This window comes from Athene cunicularia, assembly GCF_003259725.1.
Source record: "Athene cunicularia isolate RWA chromosome 15 unlocalized genomic scaffold, athCun1 chr15_part1, whole genome shotgun sequence".
In the NCBI taxonomy this organism is placed as follows: Eukaryota; Metazoa; Chordata; class Aves; order Strigiformes; family Strigidae; genus Athene; species Athene cunicularia.
In genome coordinates, this window is record NW_020799121.1 from 9,450,047 (window position 1) to 9,465,028 (window position 14,982).

Genomic DNA, 14,982 nt, shown 5'->3' on the forward strand with positions numbered 1-14,982 from the left:
GGTGGGGGGGTGGGGGAAAGAAAGAAATCAAGTCAGTTCATATATATCAGGCCTTAATTACTGACTGACAACAGCCAGGATGGAATTTTTCCCTTCAGAAAGCAGCACTTCATACACTGTTAGAGACAAAGCTGTGGGAGCCGAGAGCACATTTGCCCTTCACAGGACGGGCTTGGAGTTGGAGCAGCAAGACCTGTGCTCCCACCAGCGTACCGAGACCCTGCCCAGCCTGACCCAGGGCCCTTCAGCAGCAAGCCAACCCTTCCCTTGACCCCTGGGCTGATGCATCAGATGGAAAGACATGTTTCTCTCCCCAAACTGCCCAAATAAAGAGGGAGAGTCACAAGCACAAACCTTATGCCAGAGCTCCAGAGGAAAGTGGGAAAAAAACATAGTATGAAAACATGAAGGAGATGGTTTCTCTGCAACCAGCTCAGAATTTATTTTTTTTTAAATTGCTAATTAATAGAGTGGAAAGGCTGAAGAATCAAACAGAAGCTCAAATATGTCATATTAATTGAGCTTGTTGGTTGGGTGGGAAGGAGCACTGCACCTGGTAGGGATGGAGCTGGCAGGCAGCAGCCGAGCACCCCTCCTCACCTGTCCCTGCAGAGGGGCACTGAAAACCAAGTTCTTGTCATGGCAAGGATGGCAAAATTTAAAAGACTATATTTTTCTCTCAGTTCCATGGCTGTGAAGTGCCTTTCTCTAGAGGGCCAGCACTGAATACAATTTGGCACTTCCACTACTGCAAAATCTTATCTCATTTTGCTCCCGAGTTTGTTACTTCATGGGCTGGCAGATTTTGGGAGAAAGGGGACAGGCGAAGGAAGGGTGAAATCTCAACACCTCTGAAACTGGGGCAAGACTCTCACAGCTCAAAAGGAGCCAGGATTTCTCTTCTACATCTGATCATCCAGGCAAGGAGGTCTGAGAATTCACTTTCCTCCTCCGTTACCCATCGCCCCAACAAGACCTAGCCACAGCTTGCACTGGGTGGGAGTACAAACATGTCAGCAAAAGGCATCCTCCGACGGAGGGATGGAGAGGGAGGAACAGAAGAAAATCTGTTCAGATTGCTCTGACACAATTTAATCTGACTAAAAGCCGCGGCCACAAAGGCAGCAGCAGGCGGATGCCCATAGTAACCCCAGCCCACCAGCTCAGCAGGGCCCATTTTTAATGGGCTTTTTGTTCTCTGCATGTTTGAGTATATTGTATGCTGTTGTGTTGTACTACAAAGAGCGCTAAAGCAGCTTCCCGCCTCTTGGGGCACAAGCGACAGATAAAACAGCTTGGGGACGCACTCAGCGGGGCGCTGGGGTGGTCAGGCTCCACCGGGTCACTCCCCCCAAAGCCTGGCATGTGGAACAGCAGCATGTGAGGTGGATTAGGAAATGAAAGGAGAGGGAAAGCAGAAAGCATTGCACAACCTGGTAAGAGGACATTGCGGTCTACTTGGTAAGAGAAGGCAAGTGTCAGAGCAAGTGTCAGAGCAGACGTTTGCAAAAGCAGAAATAAGAGACCCTGATGAAGATCTGGCTCAACAGAAGAACGCAGCATGAGCTGTGTTACATGGATTTCTAAAGCAAAGACAGGTTCAAGAAGGAACCGGTGCCGGGAGAAGCCTCACCCCCATGGATGCTGCCAAGGCTGTGTCAGCATGGCCTGCTGCCTCCTCCTGCCCCCAGACCCCCCAGGCCTTTGGCAGGTGACAGGCACATTGAAAGAGGCGGATGGCTTCCCCACAACACACTGTGCCAGCCAGGAGCATCGCTCCAGCAGTTATCCATCTCCCCCGACCAGCAATGCCCCATGGGCAGTATCCGCATCCCCACCTGTCTTGCCAAGCAGTCCAGAGCGATGCTGCCCACAAAGCCATCGCAATTTCCCCCTGGGGGTTCGGCACTAATGAACAGGCACACGGCTCCCCCCTCCCCTGCTTTTGCACCCACCAAACTTATCCTCCTGCCTGCACCCAAAGCATTGGGGATTAACCCTGCCACCTCGAGCAACCCGACATGAAAGCATTTCCAGCAATAAATCCACCACCCCACAGCAAACCAAAATTTTTAGAACGCAAGCAAGATCTTTGGGTAAGAAAACTTCAGCCCAGCAACTATAAGTAGAGTAAATCCAAGATGTACTTGACCTGGACAGCAAGAAAAATACATCTGGGAGTGCTGCTCCTGCCTCCCTTCGCTGGTGGGGTCTCCGCTGGCTCCCCGTGCACAGCCCCAGCAAGCAGGGCTGAACGTCCCCCTGGCCAGTGCGGGCAGGATCTGGGCACATATCAGGCAGATCCTCACCACCCCGACAGCAGGGACATGAGGACAGCAGAGAGAAAGCCAAAATCCTCTGCTGCTTGGGCAGAGGAAGCCAGGAGGAATAAGAGGTGGTGGGTAAGTGGGGAGTAGCTGGGGACAGGAGCCTCCCCCAGAGCCCAAACGTGTAAATGCATTTTAATGTTACATAAGGGTGGACTTTACAGCAAGTCTCCTTTTGAAATGGATCTTGTAAGGAAAGGTTAAAGAACATTAAATTATTCTCTCTGAACTCGGAGGCTCAGAAGTGACATCTTTCATGTTGCTTAAGATAGTGGAAGCTGGAAGTGCAGCTCCGCACAGGGTCTGGCTGCTGCGGGGTCTTCAGGCTTCAAGGGAAAACAAAACGTTTACAGGAGATTATGTTTCTCTTTTCATTTGTGGACTTATCAAAGTGCAGGATTCAGCTGAGATTAGCTAGAGAATTGGTGAAAAACACTTGTTTTTAATTAAAGATCTGGCCGAGTATGCCATTACTCACACTCATTTTGTGGCTTTTCGACCGGGAGTCCCCAGGACATCCCAGGAAAAACCAAAGCAGCATCCTCAGACACTGCCCTTCCCTGTCCCCTTGGTTAGAGGGACTGAGCAGGTCCAACATGGCCAGGCACTCCCTGGGGGTCTCCACCCAAGCAAGGCACCTGTGGAGCAACAATCCCTCACCCAGCACCCTCGCAGGAGACCTGCCCCGCATTGTCCATCACAGGTGTAGGACGCTCTGGGACAGCGTTTAAGGAGGTTTTGGTCCAGCTTCTCTCAACAGCCACCTCCCCACCTCTGCCCATCAGCACGCCCTACGCTACATGCCTACGAGGAGAGCATCTTATCTTAATGAAAGCATTCCCAGTCCAGCCTACTGCAGCACTGTGTCAGATGTCTACACTGTGCCAAGAAATAGATTAGTTAATAGACGAGGAGGAAGTATTTACTGCTTCTCATAAGGGGGCGTGTGAAACTCCCCCAGCACACCCTCAGAAGGCTGCGAGCACCTTGAAACCTGGAACCAGGAACACAGTAATGAAGAGATATGATTAAAAAAAAATATATTGTTAAGCAGTTTTTGCCTTTCGGCTTAATCATATGATGTCCCACTCTCCAAGCCCAGAAATTAGGGGAGAAGGGGGAAGACGAGACCACTTTACCCAAGGGACTGGCCAGGGCCCCGCTCCAAGCAGCTCTGCAGCACCTTTAGCAAGAGCAGGAGACAAACCCAACCTGGGGAAAGCTTCAGGGGCTGATTACTCAGTCTAATAAGCTACTTAAGATGCTGAAGCAGCTACATAAAGAACATATAGTTATGCATCATTTTAATTATGCATATAATGGCTTTATCTTTTTGTTACCTTATTTCATTATTGAAAACCTTTATTTCACACATACATTTTAATCCTCAAATCCAGCCACCAACAAAACTACTTATAAATAATTTAGTATACAACAAGGCACCAATTCCTCCAAAAGCAGCAATCCTGCAATGAGGCTACTGGAAACGCTCTCAGAATCTGACACTTTAATGTCATACCAGAGCCCCCCAAAGGTAGCAATATACAGCTCCTCCAAGCTACACATGCTCATTTAGAAGCTGTAGTAGAGGAGCTTGTACAAGAAGAGCATCTCTTGGTGATCATCAATATACAAGAGAGGTTTTTGGCATGCACCAAGGCAGGAGAGCCTGCCAGTGAGTTAGCAACACCAGCTTGAAAGCTGCACAGAAAGGAAGGAAACCTTCAGCTGCACAATCCTCTCTGCCCTGGAGACCCATAGCCAGCCACACAGGTTGGGCTGAACAAGAACATTCCCCTACCAATGTCTTTTGGCACATTTAGGACAGAGAAGAGGCATTACAGCACATTAAACCACATGAAGCAATGAAGAAGGTCTTGAGCACTGGTAGCAGCTGCTGAGCACCAGCATTCCTGCAAAATAACCCCAGGAGAGCTGAAATGAGACCATCACGTCCCAGCTACAGCAGGAGGAAACACCACTAGTTATCCTGGTCCACAATCAGCATTTGCTTAATAAATAGATTTTTCTAATGATGTTTGTCAGCTTGCCTAATTACACAAGATATGCAGCACAACACCTTAGTTTTTCATGTACCTGCCTCCCTTTTTCCTGCCAATGAGATGAAATTAAAGACAAATCTATCTGTGCGATCTCTACCTCCATAGAACTAAGACTTTCACCACAAGCATCCAAACAGGCAGGTTTTTACCTTACATTTCCCCCTGTGAAGTTGTAATAAAAACATATAGGTTCAAACAAAAGGTACCTGGACATAGAAGCATGTTCTCATTCTCCTTCAGTCCTCCTACAGGGAGTATTTGTGAGTAAAACCCCATGAGGTCAATAGGAAATAAGCAGGTGCTTAAGTTTTAGGCATGTGAATAAATGAATTGTTACTGAAGAGAGTACACATGTGCATATTTTACTGATTGCTGAATCAGTGCTTTTAAGCTTTCAAATTGGATCAGCCTGATTGCCATCACAGAGTACCCTTTTGCTTCCCCACTACTGAGACAAGACCTCCTTAAACGGATTATTTTTGCATTACTCAGTGGAAGGGGAGGGATGCAGGGAGCTCCCCTGGGCCCCCCCCCTGCATCCACCAAATTTTCCCATGGGACATCTGTGCCACATCTTCAGCTCAGGTAAGTGGAAGATGTAAGAGTAGCTGCTAAGGAGATGACTCTGTTGCATTGCGAAGGGAAGGCAAGTGCATCCGCATGCGGTGGGATTGCCCTCTGGGTTTGTTGCTTTGCATGTGCCACATGGAAGGCAGTGTGGGCACTGTGCAAGCCTTCTGTTCTACAGTAAAATGGGACATTAAGACGTATTCCGAAGTAAAACCCGATTTTGCTGGTAGTGCTAATGAAACCACAGCTGTCATTAAACTGATAATTTTGGGTGCTGACACCAGTCTAAATTGGTGCAACACAGCAGCAAAGCATTTGCAGCTGACCGTGCCAAACAGCGAGCAGGCAGCACTTCATCTGAAAGATCACCTGGATGATGGATTTCCTCAAAATCCCTCCCCCAGCCAGACCCAAAGCATTTGCTGATGTCTGTAAGGGGGTGCTCTGGATCGCCCCGGCACTGCCTGCACCAGCCTGCTGCATGGAGGGCCCGATCCAGCCTTGTGCAGGCAGGCTCCAGGCAGTGGTTTGTGTTCTGAAGTGCTGCTGGCAGGGCTGGGCAGGCTCTGCTGCTGGCTCCTTCCCACCCCCATTCCCAAAAACCAAATGTTTGGCTGCTCGGCCCATCCCTCCAGCCCCATTTATAATACGACTACGAGGTGTTGTTACAAGATGAATGAACTCCCATTTTTGAAGCCCTCTGAGATCATCAGATGAAGGTCCTACAGCCATGGCACATCACCCTCTGCTCTTCCCTCACGCTTTCATCTGAGGTGGGAGTGCTGGGACCCTCGCGGGAGCAAACAGCCTTTGCAAAGGGACTTTATCTTTGCTGGCAGGAAACTCTGAAGGCTTAGAAGGCAGCAAGGGAAATTTGTACCGTCAAAATCAAAGCTGCAGTAATTAACCAGGAGCTTCCTTTATCCTGGGGAGGTGGCTGGCAGAGAAGTATTTGTGGGTGGGGACATGAGGTTATGTCCTACATGAGGGACTGTGCACACAGAAAGCAAAAACTAATTCTGCTCCCCAGCACACTGCACCAACCCCATGGCTGCACAGGGTCGCGAGGCTGCTGAGCCACATCCCTCTCCCCCAGACAAGTGCATCCTGACAGTGGTGAGGCCCTGGCACAGGCTGCCCAGAGAAGCTGTGGCTGCCCCCTCCCTGGCAGTGTTCCAGGCCAGGTTGGACGGGGCTTTGGGCAACCTGGGCTAGTGGAAGGTGTCCCTGCCCAGGGCAGGGGGTTGGAACTAGATGATCTTTAAGACCCCTTCCAACCCAAACCATTCTATGATCCTGACCCTGCTGTTCCCAAGTTCATCCTCACCCCACAACTCAAAACTTATCCTTTCCTTACTCAAAACTAAGAAAATCTTCCAGAAAGAGAGGGGGAAAAAAAAAAAAAAAGGCAACTTCTAAAGCACTTCCAAGTCTGATGTACAAAGCAGCATCGATCTGGGCTGTGCTCAGCCCTGGGAAAGGCCAGCTACTGTCTTCCCTGACACCCAAGAGCCTTTTCCATCGATTCACCTCTGTGGCTGACATCCACTCTCCATATTTCTATTTGTTCCAGTGATGGGTTGCCCAGGTGTCAAATTCAAATCATTTGAATTTCTCACCTAGTGAAAGATACTCAAGGTTCAAAATTACACCTTGACCCAGTTAGGTCATTTTGCAGCAATTATCACCAATTCTATGATGGAAGATTGTAAGAGTTCAGAGGAGAAGAAAAAAATTGCTTGTCCTTTCTTCACCTTGCATACAAATGAAAAACAAAAGTGATCATCTTGCTCTTGACACAACCATGCTTTAAAGAGCTTCACAAACATCTATTTCCTCATTTGGGCTCACACAGAAGACATATTATCTCTTTTAAATATGCCTTCTCCTTGGCGGTGCGCAGCCTATCCCCTATCTTTAACATTTTAAGAAGCTGCCAAGTGGTTATTTGCAAAACTGACGTTAGGAGATGGATATAATCTATTTTAAACCTCAGCAAAATTGGCCAGTTTCATGAGGTTTTAACATACGGCTGAATTAATCAAGTCACACAGATTATGAAATGTGAAATGCAGCCCCCCCACCTCTCCACCCACATGGGAGCAATTTGGAAAAAGCCCAACCATCTCACGGCACAGAGAGAGAGAGAAAAATAATAATAAAGCGAATGGTTTCTGACACACACCGGCTTCCTGAGCGGTGATGCTCTCCCTAACAGAGCGTCTCTGTCTTGTGAGACTTCCACTGCAACTTGCCTTTTTGGCATCACCACACTCTGCTCCTTTGGTGATGAAGCCCAGGGAAACCAGGAGCAATGTCTTCAGGCTCTGTACCCACCCTGTGCTGCCTCTTCTGCAGCGGGGCTGGATTCAGCCCCTCCTCTCCTTTCCCAGATGCTTTGGCTACCTCCTGCCTCTCTCCCTGTTGCCCTCTGCACAGGCACTGGCACCACGGGGTCCTTCTCCCCAGGAAAGGAGCCCCTTTGCTGGCTGGAAGCAGCATCACCCTTTCAAAGGGAAATAAATCCAGGAAAAGGCATTTCCTCCAACATTAAAATTCCAGGCTTCTCTGTCTTACTTGATCTTATTTGTGAGGTCTTGCTATTTAGTCACTTGGAGACTTTTGTTTATTGCCTTGTTTTTCTTTTGTTTTAAATGGTTGAAGTTAGTGTTTTAACTGAGAACGAGGCCAAAAATATTGATTCCCAGGCAAAACTGCCTGGAGCTGTCTATGGTTTCCATCTTTTGTTAAAGACACATCCAACGTGAAGCACAGTGCCTGTGCAGGGATGGGTGGATGCAACGTCGCACACGGAATGCACCTTCCAGTGCTCGGGCCGGGGAACACCAGCAGAGCAAAGCTGTGCTGTGCTGCTGTTAGCAAGGGGGTTGCTTGCTGGATTTGGATTTTTGCATCTGCAGCTGCCACCCTCCATCAGGCTCCACGTATGGGCAGCGGCACGTTGGTGGTGGTCACCAGAAGTGCTCGGAAAGCTGATTCTCCTATGTGCCACCGTGCAGCAGCTCTGGATGCTTTACTCAAAGCTGAGGCTTTGCTTGGGACAGGGGACTCACGCCAGGCAGCCAAGCCCCAGGCTAATGCCAGCAAAACCCCAGCAGCACCGGCTCCCACCTGGGCAGTTCAGCTGCTCCCGGGAGCAGCAGCAGGTCCCAGTCCTGGCTCATCCCCCAGGCACAGGGTGACTTTGATTCCCAGTGCTGACCTGCCCGGACTGCTGGCTGCCTGCTCGTCTTCTGGCTCTGCCACCAGCAACGGGCAAAAGCTTCTCAGCATGTGCCCCGTCCTGTAGGACCCAGCCAGCCCAGCGCGGGTGCAGTGGGCAGCAGCAGATCCTCAAAGCCAGGCAGTTATTGCGTAAATTATTCAGTGCGGCAGCAGCTGCCATGAGAGGGGGAAGCACAGGCAGGAGCAGCAGCACAGCCCCCTGACAACATGGAGGGGGCTTGAACAATGACTACATCACCTCCAGGAGCTGTCAGGTGCGTCACCCAGGGTGTTGGACCCATGGAGCAACTCAGAAAATAAGGTGGGGGTTTCCAGAGATGGTAGGAGGGCAGCAAGGGGACCCGGGTATGCACCAAGAGGGGGTTTCCTCTTGTGCCCCATCACCCCCTGGGCTCTTCTCCAACAGAGCGACTTGTTTTTGAGAGCAGAGGCAGCAGCTTCATTCCTATGGACACCTTTTCTCAGCTGCCTGCACTGAAGAGGGGATTTTCAACAGCACCAAACACGGCGTGCGCAGAGCTGAATTCAGTCCTCCCTCACGCCTGGCACCCCCAGGACAGGCAGCATCACCCCGGCACCGGCTGCTATGCCAAGCCAGGAAAGGCAGGATGCGGTCTGAATGCAAACACGCCGGGGACGAGAAGATAAATGGCTCTGGGGGAAATACGATGACCTCCCTGGCAGTGTCAGGAAACATTTGTCAAATGGCAGAAGTCATTAGCTGTTTTGCTGCTCACCTACCGGGAACATCCCATTGCTGGTGATGCAGTGCTGGTTAATGCAGACCTGACAGGGCCTGTGCTGCCGGAGCCAAGGTCAGCTCCCTGCTTCAGGTGGCAAGAGCCATGTTTGCCCGGCACAGACTTGGCCACTAGTCCAGGCACCCGCTGCTCTGCCCCTGCCTTGCTGATGGGCACAGCAAACCGAGCTGTGCCAGAAAAACCTGCCTGACTTCTCGTATCCCTTTTGAAGGAACGCCCATTGCTCATTTTTCTATAAAATCAGAAGATTTCAAGGCCTTTTGCTAAAGGAAGGAAGACTACTGCAAGCCTATCAAAATGGGTGGGAAGCCAAAGACTTGAGCAAGTAAAGGACTTTCTTAAAACCCATGAAAGGCCGACCCATGACTTATCCTTTGGGACAGCTTTAGGGAGCGCTGTGCCGAACTGCACTGAGCATAAGCATCCTCTGGGGAAAGCCACTTGCCTCCTACACACAGCAGAGCAGGAGCAAGCCACCAGCCTTATGTCTGAAGGAAGGAAAGCAGATTTAGTTTGTGCAGTGGTTGAAGTTTGCCCACCAGCAAACCCACCCAGCTACCGAGATCCGGCAGTGGGGAGCTGCCGCCTGCCTTGCTGCCCGGGTGCCGCTGGGCCAGCCCTGGGCTTTGGTTTTGTGAGGGTGAAGGTGTGCTCAGCAAAAACAAAACCTGAGAAACCATCAGGTGAAAACCCCGCTGCTTCTTTCATGAGCACAGAGGTGGGATGGGGATAGATGAGAGCTAATACCAGGGCATGCAGATAGATTTATACAAATACTTAAATAAGAGCATATACTCAGGCACTTAACATAATTTAATACATTGCAAATAACATCCCACTGTAAACTCAAACCACAGCAGCAATTATTTTCCAGTGCTGCCATGAGACCAGCAGTCCCACGAGCTCCCAAATTAGCTCCAGCAGCAGGAAGATGGTCCAGTGGATGCCGGAGCCTGGCCCCTGCTGCGGCCAAGCACTCTCACGAGAGGCTTTTGCTCTGCAATTGCCTTAGAATAAGGGGAAAGGAACTGAACTAAGTGCACCCATGACCAGCAGTGAAATGTTACTGTCAAGGGTCCTTTGAGGAAGTCAGTGAGGCCTCCACTCCACTCTTAGAAAAAAAATGGCACAGATATCTGGACTAGCCAAAAAGGGTAGAGCGAGAGATGAAGGAGGTTATTCCAAACCCAAGTGTGACCAAGGGATGCTGAGGCACAGAACGAATGAGTGAACTCAGGCGTTGTGCTGCCCTGCCAAAGTAAGCTTTAAATTTAGCATGACTGCATTAAGACGTGCTGGAGATAAGATGCATTTTCTGCATTACATCTGAAATGTGAAGGGGAGGTGGTACCCCCAAGAAGGGCAACCACGGTGGGGGGGATCTGGAGGGGTTCAGAAGCATCAGGCCCCTGCTAAACCTCCTCCTCCAATGGGAGATGGTGACCAGCAGCTCAGCAGACTCCCGGATACATTTGTAGTACTCACACCCCTTACTCATCTCCAGCCCAAACTCATCTTCCTACATAAAACAGCAACATGCACCTGGAAGCTCAAAAAACACAGTGCTGGGAGTCTGTGAAACGAGGCAGTGAAAATGAGCAAGAGGCTGATTCCATGAAAGCCACGACCATCCCCTCAGCAAAGAGGCCACTTATCTGTGGTGCTACCTGCAGCAAAGGAATAAATAATTGCAATGAAGTGAAGATGCAGTTTCTCTTAGTGGGTCCTGAGCCTCCTTCTGCATCAACACAGGTGCGTGTCAGTTGAGTCACCAAACCAACTTTTGCAGGCTTGCCTTCCTGGAGAAACCTCTCCTGCAAAAGCAGCTTTAGGAGGAGAGAAGAAAGGGCTGCAAAATGCACGAGTGAGCAAAACCACACGGCGTTGCCTCCGCAGCCTCCGCGGCAGGGCACCGCTGTCAGCTGCCTTGATGGAGTGCTGCTTTCACACGGCAGCCCTCCTCCCAGACAACATTTTCTCTAGAATAGAGCTGCATGTTAAAAGTCAGTACATAAAAAATATTTAAGTCTTGCCTGATCTTAACACACCTTCCCTCAAGCGCCAAGGAAATTCTCAGCCTGACTTTTTTGCTCCTGAATCCACAGCACAGCAGGGCAGGTCCCTGCTAAGCGACCCCTGCCCTCCCCATCCCCCCAAACCCAGCCAGGGTTGCAGCACTCCTCCCCCTCCTAGAACACTTCCATCGCTCTCAGCTGTGCCCGTTTCTCTTGTCCTGGACTCTGATGGTGGGGAGTTTGGGGCGCCCAGCCCTTCCCCGGCACACATGGGCAGTGATGGCCAGGGATGCCTTGGGTACCTGATGCCTGCCACAGGCATGAGTCACTGGCATCACAAGCACAGCACACTGAAATCAAGAGTTAACATTAAGAGTTAAAGTCAAAACACAGGGAAACAACACTAGCACAAGGCTGGAAATAAGAAAAGGCTGTCAGAGATGTGAGTGCGGGGACCAAGCCCACCTGGGTGCTGTTTTGGTAGGGCAGAGGGGAGAAACAGGATCACAGGGAGACCCTGAGAGGGTGGAAAGGGTCCTCCAGCCATCACTCAACCAGATTGTGGCAGTTTTTGGTCCTCCCCATCCTGCCCAGAGCTGTCCCCGGAGGCAGGGACAGTGCTGGGGAAGCCCTGCAAGAGCCCCTCAGCCACGGCACGTCGATTCACATCATGCTGGCTGCCGGGCGCTCTTCTATCCCCTCCTCAGCAGTCTCCCCAGCGCAGGGCTGGCAGGGCACCAGGGAAATTAAGCAGGCGATTTCTAAAGCTGAGAGAAAAGCAGCCATCTGGGCCCTAACAGACAGGTCGTTTAATGAACAAAGGGAATTTTCTAGAGAAGCTGGAGAAACGCAACAGTCTGAATAAAAGAAGAGGTAACCCCTCCGATCCAGCCAGAGGCTGCCGTAAGAGAGAAGCTTTCAGGGAGCGCCGAATACAGGGGTAATGCCCTGTCCTGTCTAACTACAGGATGAAGCAGGAGATGGGCTGAAGCAGTGGGAAGCTGGAAGGAGGAGGGTGGGCTGGGGGAGAAGTTCACGTTTTCTGAGCCACAGAGGTGGGGCAGCCACCCCGGCAGCCCCCTCTGCCTAGGCACCTACTTCTGCACCTTTGGGATGGATTTATATCACTAAATCCCTTAGGAGATTTTATGTACCCTCATCAGCATATTCCTCTGCAGAAAGCATGGTTACTGCTCGTGTGACAGACAGAAAACCCAGGCGACTTTCCCAGGTCACAGCTCCGAAGTTCAGGGTACAAACCGGGCACCCTCGTCTTCACCTTGCACATCCACCACCAGCTACAGACACCTGCTCTTCTTTCTGCTCTTCCTTGTAGGAAAATCATCATCACTCATAATTCAATTCGCGAGTACTTTCTCACCCCATTGTTTCATGCTCTGGAACATTTCATAACCTTGTTCTGCACGCTCGAAGGCAGCGCTCCCCCTTCTCCTGGGGCTGGTGAGCAGGTCTCTTTTGAAGCTCTTCCAGGTTATTGAACTACTGTGTTAATGCAGCTTGTTTCCCATCAGCTGAGGGCAGAGTGCTGGGGACATCATTTATTTTCCATGTTTATTTATGTCAGCAGAGTCCTTAAAGGATTTCTTTGCAGCTGCTTCGGTTGTTGCTCTTGCCAAGGTTACCTCCTGCCCCGCCGCGTGCCAGCAAGTCAGGCCCAGGGAGACTGGAGTCCACCAGCTTCCTTCAGCTGTTTTGATGCCGTGGCAACAACTAATTTATGTTTCTTAATGAGAAGCAGATTTGCTTTTTCATTCTGGCTTATAAACCCTTATGTCCCTTGAAGGTAAGGCGAGCTGATCCCTCAGTCAAACACCCCTATTTCTGCACAGTCCCCAAAGAAGGGCTGGTTCTGTCACCTCCTCTTCAGATGCCTTGAGCATGTCCCATCTGGACTCTGAGGATACGATCACAGCAAAAAGCAGTGTTGCCCCCATGACATGTGAGTTATGTCTGCCCCCCCCCAAGGAACGAGCTTGTCCTCCAGGATGATGTGGATGGAGACCTGTAAGCCCTTGAAAAATGGAGGTTTGGGATTATCTCAACAGAGCAATTCCCTCTGCACCTCTTATCCTTGTGGAGGAACCAACTGGGTGCCTATTTTACTCCACCTGCCACTGCCTTTAGTATTATTATTTTTCCAGGCTCAGTCATGGCTGCAGATGGTCACTTTTTCTTGCTCTGAACAATATATGGCCAATTTGCAAGCTGAGCTGACCTCCTCTGCTCCAGCCCCTGCTCAGGGCTTCACACCAGCCCTGATCCATCACCCACACATGATGGCCAGACCCTGTGCCCTTGCTCAGGTGGTCCAAGCTGGCATATCACCCTGCCCCCAGCTGCTACCCAGCAACTTCCATCTCTTTGGAGCACCTCGAGGTGATTTTCTGGGGAACTGGCTGCCAATTAGTTTTCTCTTTAGAGTTCAAGGCTACCCCAGAGGAGGAGAGCATGCCCTATCAATTTCCTCTGTCCTCCTCCCAACCATCTGGGCAAAGAAACATTTGTTATTTTGTGACAGATCCCTGCAGAGGCCACTCAGGCATCCTACCTTCTTGCACAGCAGAGCTGGCAATTTTGCCAGAAACTCTGCTTTAAAGGGTTTTGCAACATTAATTAAATTTCTGCAGTTGTATCAATATCTCTTGGCTCTGAATAAGATCTGAGCTTCTCCGAGCACGTGAGGAAGGGCTCAGCTCCTCATCCCTGTTCAAACCTGGCTCTGAAGAAGTCTGGCTCCCAAGACTGAATTCCCTGGGTGCAACATCAGAAATACAATATTGTACCTCACCAAAAGGAAATTAATTCAGGACTGTCAGGGTTCAGACATAGGTATGGGTCTAAATAGCAGAGAGACTGAGAGATGAGCCCAGAACTACAAAAAAAAAGCAGATGTCCTTGCCCAGAGAACCGATTTCTCTAAATAGACAAGCAAATAGTATCTGTGATCACACAGACAGGCATGATGCAGGAGGGACAGTGAGTAACCCCAAGGACTCCAGCTGAATTTAACACAAAGCTCTCACAACTCCTGCTGCCTTCCACCCTTCCTCAGGCTGGCACTGATGACCTCCACCAGCACGGCCAAGTTTTGTAGACACTTTTCCAGGAAAGCACAGAAGGAAGAGGAGCTGCCAAGCCTGTGAAATGCAGGAGGCAGGCTGGTTTTAATAGTTAAAATTCTTTAGAAATTTTAACTAAGGGCTGCTTTTTCAGGAAGGGGATATTAGTAAATGAGCTAGGAGGGAAACATGGAGAAGATAAGGAGAACCTGAACTCGGGGAAGGTGTGGGACTAGGGCTTCCCGAGCAGCAGAGCTAGATCCCCTGCCTGAGCTGTTCCCATGGTGGAGGTGGGAGATGGGCACACGGCTCACTGGGGTCCTGCAGGGCTGGGAAACTAGAACAGAGGATGGAAAACTGTCTGACGGTGCCAGGCTGGCACTTCCTACACAACATAGCACGGTTTCTGGCAGCTATTACAAAGGGGCTTGGAAGCGAGGCGGTTGGCAGGGTCAGAAGACGCTTGGCATCATCAGCTTTGCTCCAGGGCAGCTGTTAATCATCGCCCTCTGCAGCCGGAGCTGCCCGGGTGCAGTGGAGGGTGGTGCTGGGCCACGAAGGCGAGAGCTGGCCTGTTGGCACTGCGGTCCGGCGGGCACGTTCACCCACTGACGTTTTCAGGAGGTGGCCGAAGTGGCGTAACGCCTGCCGGGGAGAGTGGAGGAGCCACTGCAGCGGGGTGACAGTGGGTCTGAGCCTGCTCTGCAGCTACAGGAGATAGCTGGGGGACTCAGCGCCACGGCACGCTATTCCAAGGAGAAAGTCAAGGTTTGTGTAGCTATTGATAAAGGTGTTTGCTATGAGGTAGATGGTGATTGCTGCAGAATAAGAGCAAGGAGGCGCAGACGGCACTTTGCAAACTTTATCCACTTAAAGCACGGACTGCTGTCACCACGCAGGGATTTAGCGAGCAGAGGTTT

At 50.6% G+C, this 14,982-nt stretch overlaps 1 protein-coding gene across 2 annotated transcripts in view; it reads right to left on the bottom strand.

Moving 5' to 3' along the window:
- Nucleotides 1-11,691, bottom strand: part of MMP17 (matrix metallopeptidase 17) — a 55,081-nt gene extending 43,390 nt beyond the window's left edge. Inside the window, exon 1 of one of the 2 annotated variants that reach the window (XM_026859847.1) lies at nucleotides 11,491-11,691. In XM_026859847.1, coding sequence (XP_026715648.1) covers nucleotides 11,491-11,529 — 39 coding nt within the window. In that variant the 5' untranslated portion in view covers nucleotides 11,530-11,691. The remainder of the gene's footprint in view (nucleotides 1-11,490) is intronic. The other variant, XM_026859846.1, reaches the window with a different exon arrangement.
- Between the last annotated feature and the right edge of the window lie 3,291 nt (nucleotides 11,692-14,982).